The sequence below is a fragment of the Cuculus canorus genome, chromosome 23, assembly GCF_017976375.1.
Source record: "Cuculus canorus isolate bCucCan1 chromosome 23, bCucCan1.pri, whole genome shotgun sequence".
In the NCBI taxonomy this organism is placed as follows: Eukaryota; Metazoa; Chordata; class Aves; order Cuculiformes; family Cuculidae; genus Cuculus; species Cuculus canorus.
The window spans coordinates 8,170,955-8,198,345 of record NC_071423.1 but is presented as its reverse complement, the minus strand read 5'-3'; the positions used below and the strand labels follow the sequence as shown (position 1 = coordinate 8,198,345).

At 43.2% G+C, this 27,391-nt stretch overlaps 1 protein-coding gene across 1 annotated transcript in view; it reads left to right on the top strand.

Annotated features, from left to right (window-relative positions):
• The first annotated feature begins 13,003 nt into the window (after positions 1–13,003).
• Positions 13,004–27,391, top strand: part of CLMP (CXADR like membrane protein) — a 44,914-nt gene continuing 30,526 nt past the window's right edge. The window contains exon 1 of the mRNA XM_009557539.2: positions 13,004–13,409. Within this exon, the coding sequence (XP_009555834.2) occupies positions 13,382–13,409 (28 nt within the window). The 5' untranslated portion in view covers positions 13,004–13,381. The remainder of the gene's footprint in view (positions 13,410–27,391) is intronic.

Below are 27,391 nucleotides of genomic sequence, written 5' to 3'. Positions count from 1 at the left end.
GTTTGCAGGGTTGATTAACTCCATGAAATTTATTGCCATGACAAAAGGCAAGTATTGCCCAAGATAGATCCATCATGCATTTGTCAGAAGCAGGAAATGAGTCACCTCAGTTTGGGATCTACTTTCTTTTAGCATCTGTTCCTCATCTGATGCTAGACTACTAATTAATATGATGCTGAGAATTAGCTTCCATGCAGGATACACATATTTCAATCTAATACACAGAAGAAGTGCAGCTGGTAACCCAGGAGGGGTTAGCCAAAGGACCCGGCTGGTGAGTAGCTTTCTCCATGTGCACTTGAATGAGAAGACAGGGAAAATCCTGTTCCAAGTTCAGTGTTTCTGGCAAAGACACAGCATTCTCAATGACTAAAAGCATGCAGGTGAACACCTTCAGCTAACTAGCAGTGTACAGAAGAGATTTCTCCACTGCTTCTATGAGCTGAAGAACTTTCATTTGTACCTTTCACCTCTCTATTCCTCCCCCTCCTCTCTGCCTTTTAAAAATATTTTGTATTTTAAGTTAGCTGCAGAAATTTAGTTTGGAGCTTTTCCAGGTTGGAGCCTTCAAGTCCCTGTCAGCAGAAGCCTGTGAGTTAAGAGAAAGAAATTTGCAAAAATCTGACACCTGCCACTTTCCATTGAGCTTTGGGTGGAAAATGTCCCTGGCCTCTTCCATTTTTAATGTCAGACTCAGCCTGGCGGAAAAGATTACCTCCAGGTAAAGTCATTCAGAACAGGACTTTGTCTGCCAAGCCCCTCCTCTCTCACCACTCCACTGCTGCACCACAACATCCATGGGTAGTCAGGCTGAGCATCACTTTTTCCATGGCAGGGGAGGTGCACACAGATTGCACAGACAGCATTGCTGCCTCCCGGGTTGTATTTTTGAGGCCAGGACTTTAACAATATCCTGATGAGATTCTCCTCTGCAGGAATGAAGCAGGCTGTCCCCTTTGCGATTCTTTCACAATAAAACCAAGCACATTTCAGGGGCTTCTCATTGCCAGAGGTTAGCAATGTGGGAATCTCCCGCTTCCCAGATATTTAGCAGCCCTCAAATGCCCTTATTAGTCTTTGAGGAGAGAAGCTCAGCTGGAAAAAAGTCAGTATTGTTCCAAAGGATTATGCATTCTAGCTCTTCCCAACCTGGGCTACAGCAGTAATAATTGAAGAGCCTTCTCCTGCACTATATATAGGCACTTCCAGAGAGTTCTGTGCTGTATGAATGTTGGTCAGGGATGGGTATAAGTGCATTTAGATCAGAAATAAATTACAGAAAACCACTTGGTTCCTCCTCCAGTTCCCTCCAAGAGATCAAGATCTGTAGCTCAGTAGGGGAGGTACTGCATGGAAGAACTGACAGACCAGCGTTCCTCTTTAATAGGTGAATACATAACACAAAATCAGCAAGGTGGTACCACCAACTGGTACAGCTCTTTATACCAGAAAAGCAGACAATTTCAAATAAAAAAAAGTGCCTTTCAGGTGATGCATTTCAGATCAGGACTCGAGCAATAGCCTGTAGGCTGCCTAAATCTTAAGCAAACGGCCAATAACAGATTTCTTGGATAGAGGAACCCAGAAAGGGCAAGGAACTCTTGAAAACTCAGTAACAGGATAATTTAAAAGTCTGAAGGAGGCCATGAAGATGATCTGAGTGCTTGAGGACCTCCTATATGAGGACAGGCTGAGAGAGCTGGAGTTGTTCAGCCTGGAGAAGGGAAGGCTCCAGGGAGACCTTAGAGCAGCTTTCAGTGCTGAAAGGGGCTCCAGGAAAGCTGGGGAGGGGCTCTTCATCAGGGAGGGCAGGGATAGGGAAGAGGGAATGGCTTTCAGCTGAAAGAGGGGAGAGATTGAGAAGAAATATTCTCCTGTGAGGGTGGGGAGGCCCCGGCCCAGGTTGCCCAGGGCAGTGGTGGCTGCCCCATCCCTGGAGGGGTTCCAGGCCAGGTTGGATGGGGCTTGGAGCCCCTGATCCAGTGGGAGGTATCCCTGCCCATGGCAGGGGGTGCAACTGGATTGGCTTTGAGGTCCCTTTCAACCCAAACCATTCTATAATTCTATGATTATCTAAGAGAACAGTTATGACATGATGAGAGCAAGTTTATACCAGATACCAAAGTTGCTAGATAAGGCTCATCTCTTAATTAGTTCTGGGCTAATAACTTTTTAAAAACCTTGATCTTTCTGAGAAAATAGGATTCAAGTACCACTACAGTTACTATCCCCGACAGCATACAAAAAATCCACCAGCTCCCTCTGCTTGCTTTCTTCCCTACATACGCTTATTTGGGGAACCTGCATTCCTGTTATTCCTCCAGGACCTCTCCAGGCTGAAGTTAGGTAAGTCAGCAGCAATCTCAGACACCGAGATGCCCCATGGAGAGGTCTTTCGGAAGTCTTACACAGCTGCTCACCCCTCAACGGAGCTTAATGGATTCCTTTTGTGCAACACAAAGTACATTTTTCTTATCAAATCCTCAGAAACTTGCTTCAAGTGTCATTTTGAGCTGAATATTATAACCTGAATGTTCTAAATTAGAAGGAAATAAAAGCAAAAAAGATGTCATTCTTTCCTCTCTAATATTATACGATACTGATGCTCTTTATTTATTGATAGAGTACTCTCATTCCAGCCTAGCAGTCTCAACATCTTCATGAATATTTCTATGCACACAGGAAGGAAATCCTTCTGCTTCTGTCCTTGCTGCTGGGACCATGACAACTGATGTCCTTAGAGATCCCAGGCTATTGTAATTCAGCTACCAAGAAACCTGAGCAAACCCATCTGTCTACCTGCTCTCCTTAAACTAGAATTCCTTGTAATTAACACACAAACAGTTTTAAGGAGCTGGGAATACTTTTGAGAAGGTTTACTCATTTAACGACATGATTAATTCACAGCACCATACGTGCTTAGTAAGCCTTTTCCAAATACTGAAATCTGTGCCATCTCTCAAGAAAGATCACAGTGGGTGGAGAAAAGCAAAGAACTAACTCTGGTAAGAGAAATTTATCAGACCAATCTGGGAAGCTAAGAGGGAATAAGACTCTTTCAGAACTTGATCCTGAGTGGAGTCAGACCAACACACCCATCTTAATATCTATACCAAAAATTCCAATAAGAACCAGGCTATAGAACCTCAGAGGAGATCAAAAGAGAAAAACATGTCAGAGTAGATGTTCTTGTTCAATAACAGGAGCCACCTTTACTTCACTTAAGCAAGCTAAGGCAGGGGTCAAGAGAGAGCTACTGCCTTCTGTGAGACAGCTGGCTTGTACAGAAAGCAATTGCTCCTCAGTGTACTGGCTCAAGCAGTTATCAGATTACTCCTATTAACCATGGTCCTAATTCCCCCAGGTTGCCTACTGATGCCCAAATGATTTGACTATCACTTGGGGACCCATACAGGAACATGGCATCATGAGGAAAGAGACAAGTGATTTCCTGCATTACCTGCTGCATTCACTGCCTTTTTATTTCACTGCTTGAGTTCTTCTGAAAGAAGGGGGTGGATTTCCCCCAGTCACAACTTGACAATACAGGCAGAGCTGTAAAAGGAACTTTTAAGAACATTGCCTCCATCTGCATCACAGGTTCCCATACCCTGTATCCCTTGTCTGGGTTAAAAATCTCCCACCACTTCTCCAAAAAGACTCCTTTGGGTTTAAATGGCTTTGATTGGTGCAACTGAGACTGTCAGAAAAGGTTTGGCAACTGAGCAGTGAACCTTTCTGAGAATCTTTTAGCCATGCAGAGTCAGCGTCAATCTCAGTGACCACACTGGCAATTTAATAGGAGCTGAAAGAACAGGTCTTGGAACCTTCACTCTTTGCAGCTCACATTAAATTAGTAATATGCATTCAATGATTATCTTAGATGGCATTATTTAAACATAACCTCACAGGACATTTGCCTTGAGCAAACTGTGGCAGAAAAGCTGAGACATTATGTAGCTCATATATGCATGAGTGTACAACAACCAGCTTGCACACATAAGTGTGCCCAGGGAAGTTCACAAGCTTTAATGTCTTTTTGAAGCGTATGGATACACAGAGCACAAATCCAAACCCTTCAGTCCATACTGAAAAGCCAGATTTTTATAATCGGTAGTAATTTTTGGACAAGGTGGAAGCCTCCTGTTTTCAGGCAATCAGCACACAACTATTTTCTTAAATATCAGAACCACCAGTTCCCCTGGGTCAGACACACAAGTGTCTCAAGTGTTTCGTGAAATCTTAAGTGTCACATCTCAGGTTACTCACACAGAGGTCTGCCTTACTTTATTTGTCAATACAACAGTACGTTAAGTCATAGTTTGCAGTAATTAGGTTAAATTAAGCAGCACAATGCAATACAGTCTACAGCAAGAACACAACTACATTAGCAACTGGTGCAATAAAGCTGCCATAAAATAAAGCAATCCTTGTACATAGGATTGCATCTAGAACATTATCACCCACAGAGAAAGTACCAATAATGCAAGCCCAAGTCCTCCAAAACAAGCCTGCATCTTTCCACAATCCAATGAAAAGAAGGTGAAATTCGCATAGCAAATCACACAAACCCCATTTTCACAGCTACAGATTTATCTTTTTCTACTCCACTCCTGAACCAAGGCTTGGTTAAGTGCTGGAAAAACATGGGGCAAAAAAAATCTTGTCCCACCAGAGTTCTCAGTACAGCAGGAAACAACCATGGTGTGAACAGTCCGCATAGAAAGGCAAAGAAAAGTTGGGTTTGGACTCTTCAGATGTTCTTTCATATTAATGTAGGCATCACTTAACTGTCCTAGAAACTGGCTTAAGTCTTAACCATCTGGAAGTAGGAATGGAACATCAAGTTCAAGATGCCAAGATAAAAGCAAGCTGAGAAACTCAGTAGAAATTTTCTACTTCTTAGGAGCAGCAAGTAGGCCCAATTACAGTACTGTAGTGCATGGTTAGTGCAACAGTGTGATAAACCTTGCAATTAGAATACTTAAGCACCAGGACACCAAATCCAGAGATCAACCTTCACAACCAAATGTTGGTACTCGTTAAAAACGGGACATCACCTCTAATTCAATGGCAACACTCCTTTTGATTCAAACTCGCATCTTCAGTTTTGGCATCTCTTCAGCATCTGGAGTTCAGTGCAGTCTTAGAGGACAGTCATACATTCCACTTAAGCCACTTAAGAGGCTGACATGCATGCATGGAGAGGTAAACTGAGGAACAATTTAACAGCTCCTTGTATCTCAGAGAGCAGGTAAAAAAGGCAGAATTGAACACAGGAGCACAAGTGCTCGAATGCCACACATTGCCATAGCAGACCATCATACCATTCCAGGTAATGCTTTATATTGGCCCTCCTTGAATAAACAGGCTCTTGAGTTGTTTTGCATACTCGAAGTGAACTTTGTGTTAGTGGAGTCTAAAACAAAGCTCCAGAGACAGAAGGTTTCTGCCTGGCCCCTGCTTGCGACAGGCTGGCTGCCATTCAAAACCGGAACACCCCCATATCATTTCCACTTCACAGTATTTTTCTTAACATTGACCTAAAAAAAAAAGTTTAAGAATAAGCCCACAAGTCTCCACAAATCTTTATAACTACAGCATTCTGCCGCCCCATGCTAGGTCATTGCAACAGCGTGTGGGGTCAGTGCACCCACTAAACACTCAGCTGAAGCTTTCACTTTTGTTTCTTATAGGTCTGTAAACAGCCACCACACATAAAAAAACTCTTGCCTACTTCCAAGTTGGACTGGGTAGCAGTCAAGAGATTGGAGTTATGCATGCCATGGTCCCTAATAACAAGGTTAATAGAAGAGAGAGAGAAGTTTCTAAGATGCAAGACGTTTATTTGTCTTCTCTGGTTTGATATAATCTCTCCTTTTCCTTAGGGACACAGAGGATCTTACCCAGTTGTTAAACACTGCTGCTAACAAACTGATGATTGCTGCAAGAGAGCAGAAGTGAAGACAGCAGGGATGGAAAATTCTACAGAGTGACCATGCGCACACAGAAAGAACCTGCTGGTTCTTCCTCTTCCCTTCTCTAAGGCTGAATAAATAAGTAGTATAAGAGGACTAGACTCTTGGGACTCACAGTAGGGCTCTTTATCAGGGAGTGCAAGTATAGGAGAAGGTAGAATGGTTTTAAGCTGAAAGAGGGGAGATTGAGATGAGATCTTAGGAAGAAATGTTTCCCTGTGACAGTGGGGAGGCCCTGGCCCAGGGTGCCCAGAGCAGTGGTTGCTTCCCCATCCCTGGAGGTGTTCAAGGCCAGGTTGGATGGGGCTTTGAGCCCCTGATCCAGTGGGAGGTGGTGTGTGTATGTATGGTACTGGATGATCTTTAAGATCCTTTCCAACTGAAACCGTTCTATCATTCTATGGGTATTCCTAGGTTGCCCTACCTACTATACACAGCAGCTTCAAGTTCACTACTAACACTATTCAGCATTCACAAATGTATTTATAGGAAAACTCATAGCATTTCTTCCTGCCCTTTGGTTTTTTTTAAGCTGGTATTCTTCTAAGTCAGCACTTCTAAATAATCTCTTCCTAATATCATGAAGAAAATGTTGCTTGCTAACCAAGATGTTTTACAGGCTGCAAACCAAGCTGAAGCACTGACTTCCCCAGGCAGCTGGCAATGCTGTGTCATACTAACTGCATCCTCTGATGGAGGTGGTCAAGAATGTAAGCTTCAGCCTAGTTGTTTATTAATAGAGAAAGGTTAAAAGGGCAGAAGTATTTGGACAGAATTTACCTGAAAGTAATTCAGAAGTACAGCATGCCTTGCTGCCCTGGAGAACGTTATTATTAATTTTTTCAACAGCAGCACTGACGTTTATATGGAGACTATCACAATATTTGTTTAAAGTTGAAAAGAGCAGAAGACTAAAAGGGATGTTCACCTTTTACCTTTGACAGTTTCATGTGAAAAGGCTTAAATGTTTGTTTTTGTGATAAAAAAAAAAAAACAAAAAACAAAATACTCTTTAATTTTTCCACAGGTCAGTATTCAACTCCAATGACCTCTATCAAGTCCTTTGAAGGAGGTTATTTCTACAGAATCACGACAGTGCTCACGATGAGCCTTATTACCTCCACTACACCTGAAATAGAAAGACATTGCAACATAAAACGGAGCTGCAAGGAATTTTGAAAGTCTGTTAAATAGTACTACGGGACTCTACCTGCAAGCTAATTTAAAATCCCATCCTCCAGTATTGACACCTTATCTGTTTAATTAAACTACATTATTGCTTTCTTTTGCTTCTAAGCAGCTGAGCAAATTTCTGCTGCATGTTCAGTTTTATCTATTCCTGAAAGAACTCCTACCCAGAATTAACAGGGGTTTGTACTGTGAAAATACTTGGCAAACAAACCTCCTAGTTCTTGTTACACAACATTTGAAAGCTCTAAGACACAGATTCCATAGTGCCAGTTGCTCATCTAGTAACTAGTGTGCCACAGAAAACAAATTATAGAATAATTTGGGTTTGAAGGGACCTTAAACAACTGAACGACCCCAACTCTCACAGCCTGTCATATGGGAGGTGCTCCAGCTGTCTGATCATCTTTGTGGCCTCCTCTGGACCCGTTCCAACAGCTCAGTATCCTTCTTATATTGTATTCTTCTTACAGTAAGAAAAGGAGAAAATTAAAATTGGAGAGGGGTAACAGCCTGAATATCACATCATAGATCGGTGACAGGACTAGCAGAAAGGCTTAAGAGCATCTATCAATTTAAAATGTCCAGGTACTAAACAGGTCCTACTTCAGAGAAACACCTACACGCTGGGAAGCCAAAACATAAGTCTTAGGAGTTTAGTCTAGTAGGAATTGTACTCCTGTCTTCCCTAATAAAGAGCTTCAAAAGGGAAAAAGTAATAGAAAACTGCACCAACGCAAACAACAGCATCAGAACTAAATTATTAATTTATTAAATTAATCAGTTAAAAGTCACAAGCACTTACAAGAGAAATGCCACAGTTATACAAGCCTCCCTGGGCTCACGTTCAGGCAAAGTAACACTCCAGCCATCTCACTCAATCCTTCTACAGTACAATCCTTCCTATGTTTTCCTGTATTCCACTCACAATAAGTGAAGCTTGTATGCTCAAACCATTTCCCAATGCATAAAAACTGTACTTACTTTAAAATAAGCTTATTCTAAAGTGCTAAAAACAACATAGTTTGCACTTACTTTACAGTAAAAGCAACAAACAACTTCCCTTTTCTTCTTTTTCTGAGCCATTATGTTCTCACGCGTACTTCTTCCTAGATTATATATTCAGTTTTTCCTCCAGAATTTCCTGTCTCACCTATCACACAAGCATAACAGAGTCAATATAAAAAAAATAAACTTTTTCCTATCATAACTCCTCTACCTAAAACACCAACCATCCTTTTCTCCTGCTCTTAACTCATGCTCTGACCCTCCCTGTTGACTCTCCAGTGCTCCACACCTGTGTTGTCACCCCCTGTAATTTCAAATGATCCCCACCTGTGATTCACAGGTAACCTTTTGGCCAATTTTCCAATCTCACAGCTGGGAAATTAAACCACAGTGTTTCATTGGTAGGTTTTTCAGAGGAAACAGAATAAAATCTGGCATTCTGGATTGGATTATTTTTTTTTCTCCTTTGTTAGCAGTCTGAGCTGTGAAAGTAAGGAGAAGTTGTTTATTTTTGATGCTTTGGTGTTTTATTAGGCTAGTTGCTACTGTTTTAGCTGAGAGAATGCTTTCCTCTTTGGAAACAGAAGCATTATATTGTATAAATATCTTATTACTTTGGTGTTTATGCACATTATAGGGTTTGACCTGGTTTGCCTTCTGCTGCTAAAGCAATTAGTACAATACAAGCAGTTTATGTTGTGCTCAGTTTTTTTGCTGTTGTAGCAGCAACATAAGATTAATAAAGGTTAAAAAAAAAAAATCTGTTTCTGTGCATGAGGAACTCTTTACTTTTTGTTCCTCAAAGTATAAATACAGAGCACAGCCCCAGGCTTGCATAGGAAATAGGAGTATAGGACAGCAAAAGTAGTAAGGGTGTTTTCCTGTAAAGCAAATGTGAAAATCAATGTTGGAGCAATGAGTTGTGTGGAGTGAGGCACTTCACACTAACTAGAGCTTCAAGGAGCTTCTTGGTTGTATGCGTTTTTTGTTGTCAGTGATACATTTCCTGGGAGTGTGAGTGCTAAGGCTTGTTCAAGTGAGACTTTCTGCTAATATTAAATGACTAATAGTGCTTTTATAATCAATTATTGAAGCCTACTCGAGAGACGAAAGCTTCTTAAACAACAACTGATTTCTAAGTCAATGTCTGAGTCCTGATGCAGCAGAAAGCAGCCTTTCTACCAGTGGCTTATTGTGAAAACAAATCTGTGTGAAGGGTTTTGTTTTCTAGCCTCACATTCCTTGTTGTATGTTCTGAGTTTTCTTGTTCAGAGGTTGGTTTGTGGGGTTTATCTTCCCTTGGTCAGAGTATTTCTTGTCCTTTTTATTACTTGCTAAGCCAAAAGGTGGGCAGAAACAGCTTTGCTCACTAGATTCAAAGCCCTCATCTGACTGTCCTGGTGGGTGAACCTTGTTCTTCTGCTGGCTGTATCACTAAGCTGTTGAAGTAATTTAAACTGAGATACATTTGTGTTGGGAGTCTCAGAGAGCAGACTTAATGAAGAATCGACACAAGAGGGTACCTGAGTAGCTGTAGTCTGCATTACTACTATGGAATAACAGTTCTGGAAGAAAGCATGGCTTCTGGATACATTTTGGGTGATGGGGGTGTTACAGCTGCTATTGCCAGGCATCTGCAGCATTGGTTTGTGTTGAGAAGGTAGTGTGTGGCTCTGCAGCAGTGGGAGAGCAGTTACGTCTCAAGGAGATCTTTCCTTGGAGCAAGAACAGCAAGATGGATGGAATAACCCAATAAAAAAGAAAATCTGTAGGGGTCAGAGGAAGGTTCCCCTCAATGCTTTTGTGGGTTGAGGTGCAGGAACAAGTTAACGTGTGTTGGACAAGCTCTTGGGACATGCAGACTGAAGAGAGCATGAAAGGCAAGGGGTTACTCATGCAAATGTGAAGAGGGCTGAAATGGTGACAGCACATGGGAAGAGCACAGAAAAGCTGGGCTGCGGCCCATGAGGATTTCTATGGATGTTTGTACACAGATATTTTATTTATGCCTGAGAATTAAAAGTCAGGGCATGGCAACAGCAGTACAGGAACCCTGAAAACCTATCTCAGTTTAAGGGGTTTTATTTTCCTTAATGCTTATGATTTCAAACATCAGCTTCTCTTCCCCTGCTCTTCCTGCTGAGGAGTGCATGACACACAGTTCCCATGCTGTGCTAACACAGTACAGCAACGGGTGGGAGCATCCACATACTTGCTAAGAGAATTGGATTCTTCTGGAAAAATAATGTGCTGCAGATAGGACCTGTTGCCCCAAACATCTCCTGAGGGGGTGTGTTGGTGCGATGATGTGGATGTCCTTACTTGTACTTAACGCCAGTCTTTGCTGGCCTCTCGCTGGAGCTGTTGCACAAGCAAGAGATGCTCTTGCCATAACAGGTGTGAACACCAGAGGGAGAATCCCCACCGAACCCCAAAGCCTGACTTGAGGAACTTTCTGAAGGGGCTGAATGTGATGTGAGAACAGGTTATGGAGTGGCTTGTCCAAGATGATGGAGAGGAGATTTTGCATGCATGGCCTCCTCTTTGAATCCTCTGTGTGCCCCTCCTCCTCTGTGTGCATCCCTCAAACATCATAGAATCATAGAATAGTTTAGGTTGGAAGGAACCCTAAAGATCATCTAGTTCCAACATCCAAGCTCTGTGGATTTTGGTGGAGGCTGGGCGGTGAGAGCAGGGTGACAAGGCTTCTTGCTGTTTTATTTTCTGATGCATCGATTCTATTAAAGCAAAGCAGCATGCTGGGTATTTACAGCGTGGCTTGGGACATCTGCTGTCAGGCTGGTAATGCAGAGAGACAAGCTCAGTGCTGCTTGGCTTCTGGAGAGCGGGGGAAGGGATGAAATGCACTTTTCTCCATTGATTTGTGTCCTGCACTGAAACATCAATGATGTTCTCTCAGATCCACTCAACTGTTTGAAAACCAGCAGCCTGTTTGGTCAAGTGTGTGTGGGAAACTTCTGAAGGAATGGGTGGAAGGGCTAGAGGCAGCTGCTCTGTAGATGCTGTTATATTCACCTGATAGTGATTGCTATTGTATCATTAGTCAATATTAGTTGTATATGCTGTTAAAACATTTTCTTGCTCTTACAGAGAGAAAAGCTGTTTAGGAGAGGAGGAACCAAATGTTTGGTTTGTTTCCATTAGAGGCTGGTGCGAGTGAAATGGAATTTTAATGAAACAGTATAGAGAAGGTTGCCTTTATCTGCATTATTTCTCTCTAATGAGATCTACCTGAATCTCAAGTCCAGTTTTGTGTAAGGCAGCAGTGTGTCTTGTTCAGTAGAGTTGAAAAGAGTTTCTAAGCATTGTGCCCCTCATTGAGGACTTCATAAAGATTGATGTATTTGTTTTCATCCCTGAAGAGGGAGAGCAGCAACTGTCCCTGATCTCGCAAGGGAGGTATACAGAAACTGTGTAGATGGGGTTACCCAGGGAGATAATGAGAGAGCTTGAAACTGAAGTCTGAGGTCTCAAACCACAGGCTGGCAGCCCTTTCTCCTGCATCTTAGAAATGCTTTCCTAAGTGTGCCTAAGGAAAAGGTTTTTTTGTTCTGTCTTCCAAAGTTTTCCTTTGTTGTACAAGATGGGTAAACTTGATTTGCAATCAGCTGTGTGATGGAGATTTCTTGGTGAGTATGCCATACAAAAAATACACTGTTGCTGCTTATGTAGGTGCACCTTAATGCATTTCAACTATCTAGCTGGGGTCCTGGTACCTGTACAGCTGCAGCAAGACCCAGATCAGCACAGGAGAGCCACCAAAATGCTAACTCAGCTTCTTGGATGGTTTTACAGCCACTGTAGAATTTGAGGTAGCAAGTGTTACTCTTCCTTTAATATCCAAGTAGGCTAGCTGGAAGTGCTTTGCATCTCTCAAAAGCAGATGTACCCTAGGGCATACGGGTATAAAGGAGCAAGCATGACCTGTATATGTGTGAAGTGCAATAGATCACAACTACGGTGCATACACAGTCCTGTAAAATATCATTGTTTGCAGAGCCTTGCTGTGAGCAGCCAGATATATGCATGGTTTACCAAAGAGTAAAGTTCTCTTCTGGCTGGCTCAGCTCAATAGAGGGCCGAAGTTGTCTTCTGTGAACTCTCCACCCTACCACCCTTGAGCCTTCTTACAGAAATCAGGAGGTTTGTCTTCATTGCTGGGATGGCAGAAATGGAATGGAGTCTCTAAGCTAGTTTTTAAAACTTGCTTGCTCGCTACCTGCATGAGCGTGAAGCTGAAGATGGGCTGTAAAGGTCTCCTGGGCTGCCTTAAAATGGCCTTTAGAGCAAGTGGTAAGTTATATCCCATAGTGTTGCTAAGTGTAGGTAGCCAATGTCTACCTGATTTTGCTTTTTCTTTTATCAGTGAAGCACAGATAAAATGCATAGTTAAATGAATTTTTAGGAATAAGTAATTAAATCAATTTTTAGGCATTTCTTTCTCTCCTAGAAATTCAAAAAGCAAACCGTGAAGCAAATGGAGAAAGTACTCTAGTAAGACTAAAAGCTTTAATTCTGCAGCTTATGGTCTACAAAAGTGAATAAAGACCATGTGTATATGTGAGCGTGTTTATCATTCTGAAGAGCATGTGTGCTTTTTCCGAGAGTCTCTCTAGCCCTTGAGTGATGAATCTGATTTTTTTCCATGCTTGATTTTTACTGCCTCAACTTAACTCTTGTGACACTAGAGAGAAATCGTCACTTTCTTCTTCAAAGGTAAATATCTATAGTGCTAGAAATTGGCTTTACCTCACCCACATGACTGGTCTTCACTATTAATCCCAGCTGATGGCAGGGAGGGGCTCTTCTGGGAGGCAGCCATGTGGTGAACATTGAGCACAGTGTTTTCCCCTGCTTCTCTCCTTTTCAGACAAGCAAAATTGTTCTACGCTGCCGTAGATGTGAACTCCTTGCTGCACTGCCTCTGTCTCTTCTTTTCCAGAAACTCAAGGGCCTGAATTTCCAGCCATAGATCAAAAAGCTCTCACTGAATCCACCGGAATATGGACAAGGAGATGAAGAGCAGAAGGGAAGAAAGAGTGAAGTTGGTTATTTTTCTGGCACATGGATGCAATTACCCTCAGTGCATTCCAGAGGCGTTCCTTTGAATCCTGTGCAGGTCTGCCTGCCATTCCGGGGAGAAAGGAAGAAAAAGGGAGGAAAAGTCCCTCTTGTCTGGAGACGGAATGTCTGTACTTTCAATTCTCTTTTTAGGTAGGTTGGCTTTTTTGTTTTGTTTAGTGTTTTTAATCAAACTTCCACGCGCCCTCTCTGCTTGATTGCAGTTCATTTCTGAGCAGCTGGAGAAAAGAATTTTTAAAGAAAAAACTTTTAGGGAAAACAAGTTTGGGTATTTTTTGCGTTCTGATGCTTTTCTTGTTGCTTTATTAGCACAATGGGTAGCCAGAGATCTTTTAATGTTGGGATTCATTTTTAGAAGTGGTGGTTAAACAGAGTCCTTTTAGAATGTTTTTTGTGTTTAAAGACGGCAGTGTTTTTTAGCAGGGAAACTAATGAGGCGCTTTAACCTCTCTGGCAAAACAAGGTGAACAAAATGTCTTTGTTTCGGGTGTAGTGTCAAATTTATTTAACTGTTTTGATTTGCTTCGCATTTAACATTCGGAGTTTAAAATAAAAAGGCTTTCTTGTTTCCAACTGATGCCAAAGATGAGAAACAGATGTGCTCAAGTGCAAGAGGGAGGAGTTGGGGGAAAGGATGGGAGAAGGGGATAAAGGGAAAAAGGGAAAAAATTGGGAAGAAAAGGCTGCTGAAAGAAGGGAAGGAAAACAGGTGGAATTTGACTGTTGAATAGGAGAGGAGCAGAGAATGGGGACCCTAAAGGAAGGGGGAGAGTGAAGGCAGAATGGCTGAAGACTACTGTTTATTTAAGCCAGAGCCTACAGAGAAGAGTTTGCAGCCCGGAGGTCTTTGAGGGGGCTAGCCTGCAAGACTGGCTTGGAAGCAGCCTGGGTTTCTGCATTTCCAGAGGCACGGTAATGTGATGAGTGAGCTGCTGTCCCCATTCCGCTCACCAGATCGCGCTGACAGGCAGACAGCTTTGAAATCTGTCGTGGCTGGGCAAAGGCTGTGATTTTTGGGTCCTCCTGTCCCCAGGAACCTGGATTCAGGTATGAAAAAGTGAGTTGGTGTTTGATTCCCAGGGAAGAGTTGAGCCCCACAGGGCTGAGGTACCTGGGAACAGGCAGAACAGAGGTTTTGGACAGATATAAAGAAAACCTGCAGGGGACACCCTGTTCCTTAAGCCTCACAGGTGTGGAACACGGGCTATCCAGATCTTTAGGTACCTGAATGACAGGCAGCATTTGTAGACATGCTGAATGTCTAGGAAGGGAAGGGAATGTCTATGTAGGGAAGATTTTTGCTCTAAGGATTGCCATTAGCACGGGTTTTATCTGTAAGAGTGTGATAGGGGCTTGGACGTCCTGCAGAATCTGCAGAGGAGTGCAGGCAGAAGTTTGTCCCCTCTTCACATCTGCCTTGGCCATTTGTATCTCAATGTGGTGGAGATAATCTTTAAAGAAGACTCCAGGAGATGAGGCAGAAAGGTTAGGATGAGCAGCTAGACTTCTGCCAGAAGTCTGGGCTGGGTCAGCCCAGCAGAACTGGCCAGCAGTGGCTCTGAGCAAGTTAGGAGACAGAAGGGTACTGTTGCTTATCCCACTGATGGAATCAAATGGAACTGTGGTCTTTGATCCACCAACCTTATTCAGCTGTTGAACATTCCCATAGGTTGAAGGGTTGGAGCAAAAGAAATGAGGTGTTCCACAGAAAAAGTGCTTTTGTCTGTAAGGTAATGGCAACTTAGCTACTATTGCTTTTAGAGATAAAATATGGGCTTCATCATAATTTTTGTCTTTGGCATCTAGGCATTTCCACTAGGTTAGCAATACAAACACCAGGCGAGACAGTCCCTGCTTTCATCAGCTTAATGAATTGAGTCTCTCAGCCTCCTTGGGAGTTGTCCAAGCACTGATGAGGGGAGGATAAGTGGCTTCCCAAAGCTCACAGCAAAATCTGAAATGTTTAGTTTCCAGGTATTATTCAGTCACCAAACTGTCCTTTGTCTTTCCCTGTCTTGCCAACAGAGAACTTGGTCTTCCTGCTCAGAGTTAGGCTTCATTCAGCAGTATTAGAAGAATGTTTCAGGGAAAAGTGAAGAAGTATTGTGGTTCCCTCTTCCTAGATTGTCCTGAAAACAAGGAGGCTGGGGAGTTCCACTTGCTAACTAGAGAGTCTAATTGGTTTCCTGCAGTATAAAGGTTTAGAAGTGCCGGTGATGGTTTTCTTTTCTTGCTGATAAAGTAGAAGATTAATGTGGAAAGAAGTGTTTAGAGAAGCCAAACAAACATTAAAAGAAGGTTGCCTGGTTCGGGATTTCATTATTAAATGTACTAATAGCATGTCTAATATATACAGACCTTTTCTTATACTGTTTACCTCTCTGGAACAAGTAAACAGCTGTGTGAGGAGATGCGAAATGGGAGGTGGTAAGTTTTAAGGAGACCTGTAACAACAGAAAGATGAATGACTTCTCTAAGTATGGGCAAGAGCATGACCATGCTTACTTCCCTAATAAAGTCCAGGTAAATGAAGCAGGGAGAAGTGAGGAGTGGAAGGTGATGCGTGCTAATGTGTGTACCTACATGGAAGTGTTTGACATCTGATTCTCATCTCAGCCCTCAGCTGGTCAAAATCATTTCAAACTGTAGGCACTCTTGAAAATCAAAATGGAAATTTCCCAAGGAAATAACTAATTCTTCACTTCTATTATGAAGCTTTTACACTCAATGTTGCATTTCTCAGCCAGTAAAAGTAGCAAATCATGTAATATAAGTGTTTTACTGAATTGGTTTAAGTTTTCAGGTGCTGGAAGTCTCCTTTGTCTTGTTTCATCACCTCCAATTTTTGAAATCATTAAATTTTGAATGCTTTTGATGAGCCTTTGTTAAAGTAGAAAGCTTATTTTCCTATAATGAAATATGTTCACATGGGTGGTGCTTGTATGCCTGGCTTTGACACTGGTATGATGTGGATTTTCTTCATTTGCTGGCTACTGCATGTTCTCCGCTTTTCAGAAACCGATGGGTTTAAGATTCAAAGTAGTAGATGTGCCAAGCCAAATCAGTCAGCCAGCTATTGGCAGTGAACTTTTACATTCATGTTGGTGGTTGCTCACCACGATGCACAGTCAGCCTGTCTGGGAGATGTGATTCTAACACACTGAGCAGTCCTGTTATACAGGGGAGATGTTGGTAGAGTGGATGCAGCTGTAATGGTCAAAGTGCCTTTGGCACAGATGTAGCCAAGCTCTGCCCCTCTCTGCTCTGGGGTCCATGACTCCTTTTCAGTGCTGTCCCAGGGGAATGCAGTTGCTGCATTGAAACACCAAGGCTCTGCTTGTCTCACAGCACTGGAAAAAAGGTTAAGGCATAGATCCTTCCAGTGCCTGTTGGTATGAGCAATTGGGTCTGACAGCGTGCATTTGCCTAGATATTCTCCAGACTTCTAGCTTGAAAGTCTGTGATGATATGGAAGCAGCTCCACAGCGGTAGGTCAGCCTGGGGCTGTGCTCTGGTGTACTGACTCTGTCCTTCTCTCCTGCTATAAGAGCACAGGCAACCTGCAGTGTGCCCTATCGCATCTCCTTGAGATCCTTCTCCTGAAAGCCTTGCAGTGCTGCCCTCCAGGAGGGGGGGGGGGTGTGTGTTAAAAAGGTTAACCCCCTCCAGGAGGGGGTTAAAAAGTGTGTAGATTTGGCACTTTGTGATTTAGTCGGCATGTTGGTATTGAGTTAATGGTTGAACTGAATTGCTTTAGAGGTCTTTTCCAACCTTAATGATTTTATATTTCCTAATTTTTTCATGGTTCCAACTCTGCTGCCTTTGCCTGCTTCATAGAATCATAGAATGTCCTAAGCAGGAGGGGACCCACAAGGATTGAGTCCAACTCCCGTCCCTGCACAGGACAACCCCAAAATTCACACCATAGTTGTTTCATGCTGTACTGAGAACTCTGGTAGGACAAGATTTTTTTTGCCCCATGTTTTTCCAGCACTTAACCAAGCCTTGGTTCAGAAGTGGAGTAGAAAAAGATAAATCTGTAGCTGTGAAAATGGGGTTTGTGTGATTTGCTATGCGAATTTCACCTTCTTTTCATTGGATTGTGGAAAGATGCAGGCACCTTCTTGGTGTATTTAGCTCTAAAGACTTCTCCCAAGGACTGATTTGTATCATCAGTAATTGAAAACTAATTCCTGTTATGACCACTCCAAAAGCAGTCAAAAAAACATGTATGAGAGATTCAGCCTGCCACAGCAGTGAGAATTTAGTTCTAGCACAGGGCAAAAAGCTCTGTGATATAACACTACTCTAGGAATACCTAGGGGAAGGGAGCAAAGAAAAGCAGTGTATCCATTTGGCACTCTAGGGGGAATTCAAAGGAGCTAGACATAATTAAGTGAGTTGCTATCTGGCAAGATATCAGGGTTAACACTACTTGTGAGGCACTAAAATTCTTCTAAAGCCAGGGATGGTTTACATCAAGTATTTTCTGTCAAGATGCTCGAAAAGAAATGGCCTATTTTTCTCTGCTAGTGCTTTGTTTCATGTGAGGTAGTTTGTATTTTTAGCACCCAAAAATATTTATTTTAGGTGTTAATTTTATCCACTCTAGTTTTTCCACTCTACTGTGTGGAAGAAAAGGAGAAAAAAGGTAATGTTCCAGAGTGAGGAGAAGCAGTGTGCCAAAGGTCAGCTGAAATTCTGAAGATGAATCTATTTTATGGGAAGTAGACTTGTGTGGGAGGCAGCTTTTCTGAATTCCCCATGGAGAACAACTGGTGTTTTGCCTTTGTGCTCACCCCAGACCTTGCCTCCTCCGTGTAGAAACAGTGGTCTTTCCGTGGGATGCTGCAGCCCACTTCAGAAGGATTTTTTTTTGACTAAGAGCAGCACAAGCTTCCAGAAATGCCATTGCACAACTGGCTTGGAGATATCCTGATGTTTATCTTCAGCATCACAACAAATGCCCCTGTCTTCCTCAAGGCAAATACAGGGCTTTATAGAGATCTTAGCAGGTTTCCAATTTGGGATTTGTTTGAGTTTTCAGGAACTGCCTGAAAAGAAATGTAAACACTTCCCCTGAAAAAGCCTGGGGTGCACTTGAAAACCTGGTGTACAAGTGTGCTGGCTACATGGTGCTAAATCACAAAATGGTTTGGGATGGAAGGCACCTCAAAGCCCATCCAGTTCCAACCCCCTGCCATGGGCAGGGACACCTCCCACTGGATCAGGGGCTCCAAGCCTCATCCAACCTGGCCTGGAACCCCTCCAGGGATGGGGCAGCCGCCACTGCTCTGGGCACCCTGGGCCAGGGCCTCCCCACCCTCACAGCAAAACATTTCTGCCTAAGATCTTGTCTCAATCTCCCCTCTTTCAGCTTAAAATGATTGCAAGTGTGTGCTTCGTACCAAGGAAGTGGGATGCTGCAAGCTGTTTTCTCTTCTTAACACTCTCCACAGCTTGAGTCAAACTAGACCTTAGACTTCTACCTGAATTGGTCACCAGGCACTAATCATTGCTTGTGTGTCTTTAATGTATTTTACACACTTGCAGGGAAAATGCACACAATATTGTGTGGTTTTTTTGTGTTACAAAAGAGGCTACTTTGGGTGCAGTGGGAACTTGGCTGTGCCCTGTCTAAAAGATGAATGGATCTTTTTCTCCCCAAAGCCGTTTCTTCATCCGTTTTTAGAAATGGTTAGTTTACAGAAGCAGCAAAAAGCCAAGGGTGAAGTCAGGTCAGTGAGGTCCACGAATAGACGTGCAAATGACAGGATAGCAGGGGATGCAGGCTGTGCAGGAAGCACAACAATAGAAAAAGTGTAAAGTGATGGCAAGTCAAGCCAACAGAGGTGAGGGGGGTGAATTTCTATTTTGTTCACCCCTTACATTATCTTCTCCTTTGAGTCTGCCTCTTCAGTGTTGCTGAGTGGAATAACAGCCTGCCTCTGCCACCCAGGGGCTCAAACCTTGCCTAAATGTGCTTTTCCCTGGGCAGAATACAGAGGGGCATCTGCAGTAATGGCTGGGAAATCCAGAAGGGGCTTAACAACCCAGAACAAAGCTGGTCCTTTTTTCCAGAAGCTAAGTATTAGAAAAAGCAACTAGGCAATGTAGGAGGACGGGTACTGCCCTGCCTCAGCAAAGCACCTTTGCTAGACCTTTCTCAAGCCAAGGTTTCAGTGCCTATGTTTCTTCATGTGACTTATTAGGGGAGCTCCAACTTTTGTTTTGTAACAAGCTGCAAAGAGGACTGAGCAATTGTAAGATGTATTGAAGGTGGTGAATGTGATAAGGTTATGAAACAAGTCCTGTCCTCATCTGCTCTTTCATCTTCTCCAGGAAAGCATTTGGCAGTTTAAAAAGGCAAATGTTGTAACTCGGCATTTCTCTTAATGGGCCACACAGACTTGTGATGTCAGAATTGCTGTCCCACAAGAATCAATAGGCATTACAGTGTATTTCCAGCCTGTCTCTTCTCCTATGTAGCTGTCATCCATTTTTGTGGCTGGGAGAAGGTTATGAAGCCTTGGGGTGTGTGTGACTTGTTCCCGAGGAGGTAGAAAGGTTGAAGTTCAGCTTAGTGCCTGCAGTTTAATTGCTTTTGGTAGGGAAAGGTCACTGAAAATTTTGTTGTGCTGGTAATCTGCATCAGCAAGAGAGGCTGCCCTGCTCCAAAGAGTCTTTTGAAATGGAGCGTGCACAGTTAGAGGCAACTGATGACCATGACTGTGTTTGGTCTGCCATTGTACTGCACTGCTGCTGCTTCTGTAGCGTGATTTGTGGTGTCACACTTAAAGCTTTGGGTAACTCAGTCTAGCAGAGCAATACTGGATAGAGAAGTATATTAAGCCCATCTAACAGAGGATGGAGCTAAGATGGGGTGGGTGCACCCTGCCTAAAGCTAAGGTAGCTGTCATATGTCTAGAGCCCTCGTGCTCTGACTTAAAGCCAGTCTCCTTTTAATACACCCTCAAACAAGAGTAGGAGTAGTGATGGGGCCAGATCATGGGCAAAGAGCTGGATCTATCAGCTACATTTCATCAAGGCGAGGTCCTGCTGCTGCCATCTGAAGGGATGGCTCCTAAGCAGTGAGGAGGTTTGACTTCTTTACTTTAATAAGACACTTGGTAAAGTATTAATGGCTTTTGAGTACTGATGTGCTGAGAAACTTCACTGGTGGTGTGAGTGAGTCCCCTGGCCTTCCCTGTGTCTTTGAATAAATGGGAATCTTTTGCCTAAAAGCACATGCACCAACGTTTAATTAAAAGTTGAACTGCTCTTTGTAATCTCTTAACTAGCAGCAGTTACAAGGTAACTAACAATGTACTGCCGGTGGAAATGCCTCTCTGAAGCTGTTCTGCAGAGGGTAAGGGTCTGCTTTGCTGGAGTAACTGAAGGTAAAGCAAAAAGCAACTTCAGAGAGCAGTCAGTGTATGTGCTGGAAGTCTGGATGCAGTTCCCTACTCTGTTCCATGTCTTGGCAAGTCAAGTTGGTCCCTCTGTAGCTTTTTTCCCCCACTGCCTTGCATGTTTTACACTTTAGTAATTAAGTCTATAAGTTCTTCTGAGCAGAGACCCTTTCCTTATGAGCCGCGTGGCATTTAGTACAAACTGGGTAGGTCAAAGGCCTTTCCAGGACTGGAGCATGAAAGTGGCTCCTTGCCCTTCCTATTTTTGTGTCTCAGCAAAAAAATATTGGAATTGAGTGGGTTTCCAGTGTTTGGACTATTTGAGATGCATTCTGGCTATTTCATAACTGAAACTGCATAAGCTAATTTTTGTTAAGGGCTTAATAACATTGTGAAGGCAACGGAAATATTTAATGCAGATATGAACCTTTATCTGTGGGTAGGGCTGCAGAGCTCCAGGAAATGATGGGGTGGTTTTGTGTGAAGGGGAAAGCTGTTCACGTAACACAGCAAACCTTGAGTATTGAACTAAACCAGAGCCAGGCACGTTTTTGTGTAAAAAAAAAAAAAAAAAAAAAAAAAAAAAAAAAAAGCAGGATTTTCAACCTTGAAGGCAAATCACTTTATGACTTCATTGTTTAAATTTAGGTTTTGTTTTGCGGGGGGATCGTTAGACTTGAAGCAAAAGCCTTATAGCCCAGGGACTGTCACTTCTGATTACTTCCAGTGACACTTCCAATTATTTCCAATCACAATTCCAGGGACAAGAGGAAAAAGGAGCCACATTCTCCAACATCAGTGCTTTTTTTTTTCTGAACAAAGGACCATTTGTCAACCCTCTGCAGCAAAAGGTACAGAGCTGGCTTTGGAACTCTGCTGCGGTAGGGTAATTCCAGAGTAAATCTGTTGGAGTGAGACTTGAGGGCAGTGTCTGGCTGGGTGCTGGGAATCCTGCAGTGGATCCTGCCTTGTTGAGTAACATTAAGGAAATTGCTTCATTTTCCCCAGGCGTTAACTGGCACTAGGACTGATTTCAGTGCAGCAACACGCAGCTTCAGTGAGCGTCTGCTAAATGCTCTGTGGGTCTTGTAAGACATGAGCATACAGAAGTGCTGCTTGTGGAAAGCAAACAGCTTGGTGTGCTCGAAATGGGAAACGAGAGCCTGCTGAGGGAACCTGACCGACTTCTAGGTACATGAAGTGAAGAATGTGGTGTGTTTTATCCAATGGCGAGCCAATAAGCTATTATGTTCTTCAAAAAAAGAAGCCAATAGAAGCTGGAGCACTTAATTTTTAGATGTCTTGGGTAGCACAGCTTCAAGCTGCCTTAAAATGGTGCCTCAGCTTTCACATGTCGTAAAGTCTTTCATTTCCTCAGTTATACTACACCAGGCTGTTAGTGAGGCTGAGCCTGCTGAGTGTAGGGGTTATAATTGGTGACTGCTTGCTTTATTTGCTTTATAGTAGTTCTTAAAGGCCCCAGCTAAAATCAGGACTCTGCAAATACTAAGGAGACTGTTTTATGTTGTGGTAATAAATGATGAGCAGCAGACCTGGTCTGATGTCAGGAGTCGGACATTTAGGAACCTGAGTCAATTCACAATGGGCGTTGCATGCTGGACCTGAGCAGGCTTTGAAAGCAGCATAAAATGAATGCATAGCTTCATGTCGTGACTGAGATCCACGTCCCTCTGCTTTTAAAGTGGAAATACGTACCATTTATGTGGTTGAATGAAGTTCTGGTGATTGCTTATTCCTGCCATAAATCTCTGGTGGTTGTTTCTCAAGTTATGGTAGCGTTCCTGGATCTGGAGTATTTGTTCTGGGCTGCCTGGGATTGGATGTTGCAGAGCCATCTGTGGCATCTTCATCTGTGTTCCTATAAGGGAAGACTAGTGTGTCATTGTAGAACTGATGCTGCTGTAAGATGCAAAGACTGGGAGTTATTTGCCACTCGAGCACAAAGCAGATCACATATGTTTTGTCAACACAGCTCAGAAATTCAATCCCAGGTGAGCAATTTGGCACTATTCTTGTTCTGAGACCTTCAAAGTATTCCTGACCTGATGTGTTTATGGTATGTTTTGATGTCTGAAGTAGGTTCCACTGCAGGCACCCATTATAGACTTTGACCGAAGTGGCTCGGGCAGAAAGCTTGGTGCCAGTCCCGGAGGAGTCTCAGCATTTCACATCAGGAGCTGTTTTACCAAATTCATCCAAACTGAATGGATGTTCCCACAGTACAGCCTCGTCTTGTTCTAATGTGGTCTGTGCTGTGGGCAAACCCACTCTGCATTTCCATTGTTTCAAGCTCTTGCTTGGAGAGACAGGAAATTTCAACCAGACAAAGCATAGAGGTTTTTTTTGTTGACAAATGCTGTGATGTTTTTTAAATGTCTCTTCCAAAGGGGCATTTAAAGCAATTCTGGTCAAAGCAGCATTAGGGATGTTTCATTCTGTTCTTGGTTTGGCCAGTGACTCAGTGATTTAGTAATTCAGGCTCCATTTTTAAGTGCCTGTTAGCTCTGAGTGCTTCCATTTCAAGTGCTATCAAGGGCCAGAGCTTCTGAAGATGCCAGTCTAGGGAGCTTGGTGGCACCGTATGCTGTCAGATGTCCTTTAAGTGTTGAAAGTTTTGGGGGTGCATTTGAAAATGCCAGTTTCAATGCTGCTTTGTGCCTCAGCCTCTGTTTTGCAGAATAAGAGCTCTCACAGATGTAGCCACCTTACCCTCATGAGCTGTAAAATGCTTTCAAATCACTGCAGAAGTGGAGCTGCACAAGTCCAAAGCTCATGGTGTGTTAAAACATGTCAGTAGTTTAATGGGTGAAGTCTTCCTCTCTTAACTGTGGTAAATTGATCCCAGCTTATCTGGCTGTCAGAGTTCCTGCCACGTAGCCCAGGGCTACCCTTGGAGTCAATTAAAGAGAATTCTGCAGCTGCTAGTGAATTCAGACCAAACTTGACTTGGTACAAGAAAAGTTCAAAACTCCAAACTCTTCTGCTTTGGAGCTAATCTTGCATTGCACAATCCTTTTCCCTCTAATGAATTCAGCTTGCATCTTTTTCCTATTTAGTAATGCCCTGGGCATGTGGCTTCAATTGTGGGATAGCAATGAATACGTGCCCATTAGTACAAGCCATTGAATGCAGGGGAGGCTGCAGTGTTTCTTTTCCTTTTGAGTTGTCAGCAAGCATCCTCCCCTGCCCCATATACTCTTCTGTGAAAGCACGAGAAGAGAGAAGGACAGCCAGAGCCAGAATGTGACTGGAACAAACTGGGCCTTCTTGCACTGGATGGAAGCATTTAGGATGAGATTTTCTGGGCTGTAAGTTTTCTGAGGCAGCATGGTGGCATGGAGCAGACTTGTGCCACACTTTGGGTGCTGTGCATCACACTTCTGCCACGTGCTCAGGACTCCGAGGGTTTTATCTGTTTGGCCTTGGACACAGACCCTTTTAAAGCCTTTCTGAAAGCATGGAACCTAGGCATTTTTGAAAATTTTAGTTACTTTAATCAGTCACCTTATAGAATAAGACCTTTAAATCCAGGAAATGACGAATACTCCTCAGCTATGTTCTTGCACCTGTTTTCTCAGCTCTCAGAACAACCTGTGTATTATTTACTTTTAAAAGGAATGACAGTGTTGCTTAGATTAATTCTCTTTATTTGCCCCTTACCCTAAAAACATTTTTAAAAAAGGGGAGAGGAGTTGATTATTCATGTGTGTTGAAGGATTTTTTTTTAATGAGCCAGTTGGGCAATATTGACATTTCAGTGTTTGTTTCTCCCTTATAAGTGGTTGTCTGAGGGCTAATGAAGATGTGGACTGTTCCTTGTTCCATTCTTTATTACCAGAAATGAATGCACTGGTAATTCACACATGCTTAATTTCATAGAATATAGCAGTGGTACATGGCAGACCCTGCTCCAGCCTGGAGATGTGTTAAATAAACAGTAAAACCACAATTGTTTGCTGTCAGTGATCTACTGCTGCTGAAACAGCTCAATTGGGCACTCGCTATATGCTTCAAAACTACCCCTTCATGGAGGCTGTGCTGGGCAGAACCATGTCCTTTATTCTGATAAAGGCTGCCTTCCACGAGGAGAATTCATTGAATGCAAATACTTTTTATCACTTGGCAATGGCATGTGACATGCAAGAACCTTGTGCCTTCCTGTACCGCTGCTGCCTGTCTTTCCTGCTTACAGAGCAGAGTCGCAGCCTGCCCCATGCTTTGCGGTGCGAAACCCAGTGTTGCGGCATGCTTTGCTTCTGGCTGTAGCTTTCCTTTTTAGTCCCTGTCCTCAGGCTCCTCAGTGTTTCCTTTTCTGCAACCATGTGCATGGAAAACCCAGCCTACCCAGAAAAACAGTGACTCCAATAGCTGCTGGCATCCTTCATTCCAATGAGACATGCTTTGAGTATGCTGGAGGTCTTTTAACTCTATGTGCATATCTTGTGGGTTTGGGCTTCATACGCCTTTCATGGGGTCTGGGATGTTTGCTGTAAATCTAATTCTGGCAGTCTCATGGCAGTGAGGTAGAAAATCTCACTCCACTGAAAGCACTTGATGTACAAAGCCTGGCACGTGAACATCTTTGGCCCTTGGAAGGGAAATTAATTTCCTGTTCCTTCAATGGAGGAGCTTATTCAGTGAGGAATCCACCCTTGCTGCTGATGGAAATGCTCCTTTCTTTTTTTTATGATGATCTTGTGTAAGTAGAATGGGAACAAATCCACTAAAAAGCAATTGGATTCTGTTTTTCTAAAGTATCTATGGAGTAGATCAGAACTGAGCTCACTTAATACTCTCTTTGAAAAGATGTCTTCTAGCACCCTTCCAGTATGGATCTGCCTGGCAGTGTGATCTCATTACCCTGCATTTAGCAGGTTTGTGATGTTCTTGGCTTTTATTACCAGGGAGTGCAGGGATAGGATGGGGGTGGTAGTTTTTGAACTCATAGAGGGGAGATTGATATGAGATTTTAGGCAGAAATGTTTTGCTCTGAGGGTGGGGAGGCCCTGGCCCAGGGTGCCCGGAGCAGTGGTGGCTGCCCCATCCCTGGAGGGGTTCCAGGCCAGGTTGGATGGGGCTTGGAGCCCCTGATCCAGTGGGAGTTGTCCCTGCTCATGGTATGGGATGGGACTGGATTGGCTTTGAGGTACCTTCCAACCCAAACCATTCTATGATTCAACATCCAAGTCTCATCAACCCTCTGTGCCTTGGCGTCCCAGTATCATTTCTGTTGTGACACTGGGCTGCAAATGCTTTAGTTCATGGAACAGAGACAGTGTGTTGGTCTCCTTGTTACTGAAAATCAATTCTTATCAGCAAGTGAAGAGTTTGGGATGGGGGGAGGCTGTCAAAGGGTCTGTGCCTTGTTCCCTCTGGATAAGATCTGTAAGAGTCTAGGTTTAGAATGGGGCTGAGTTACAGGAGGAAAGGACAGCAGTAGCAGTATACTCCTGATCTTGAGGGAACAGCCCTGCTCATTGCTTTAAATCATTCTGGGGCTTTATATTTCTGTGTCAGCACTGTCAGAGCCTATAATCCTCAACCAAAAGAGGCCATCCTGCCCTACCAAGAGAAGGATTTAAAGTGAGGAATCCCCTTCAGCAAGGATGTGGCAAGCAGACTGACAATGTAAAAGAAAGGAAAAATATCCTGAGCCAATGTGCATAAAATTAGGGCCTGCTTATTATGCAGGATTAAAAACAAACCACGAATTCCCCTAGTAGGGGGGCTGGTGGAGCCTCACAATGGGCAGCACTTACTGCTAGCCATGCATTACAACATTAATTGAGCAAGTAATGAATGAATATACATGCTTTATAGACACTGATCATCACTTATGTTCATCCTGTGCAGGCAGGGAGGACTTAATGTAGCAGGTTAAATGTTATTTCTGCAGACATTTTAAATAGCAGTCACTGTTCACATTTTCTCTACATGTCCCTCTGATCCAGAAGAAAGTAGTACATACTATATGAATGTTCGGAGGAGATGCCGGGGAAAATATCTTAGCCAGTTGTGAGAGATTAAAGATACCAGAACATTAGATTTGCATCTGTCCTGAGCTGTGCTATGAAAGTTGAGACACGTTGGCGTTATGGGCAGGGGAGCTCTGTTCAGTATCTGGCTCTTGGATCCCCTGAAAAAACTAAGCAAGACACTTCCCTCGTGCTTCAAGGGGAAATGATGACTTTTTGTATGGTAGTACAGTGTGACTCATCTGGAAAATAGCATACAGAACTTGGTAGTGTCTTTATTGCAAGAGTCAGATTTGTAAGGAGAGGAGATGGGAAGGCAGGAATCTGTTTTTTGCTTCCAGTTCCAGTGGTGACTCTGGATAGTGAGACTCATTCCAGTCTCACTGGAATGGAAATCCTTCCCTGGCATGGTTCAGATCTGTCATCCATTAACTTCTCTCATCTGAACTGTAATCCCAGTAGGTGGCTTTACAAGTCCTTTTGGAGCCTTGGTTTCCCCACCTGTAAGAAGGGAAACACCTCATTACATAATGTGGTTTATGGTCTTCAGACAGAACAATGTGCAGTATTAGCAAATAGTTTGATTATCAGCTCTCCCTCTCCAAAGAGCTTATAGCTGCTGTCAGTCTGCATTTGTATTTCATGCCACCAGGATGTAACTATGCCCTGACAGTGCCAGCTCTTTCAGCATTTAGGGAAGAAGAGT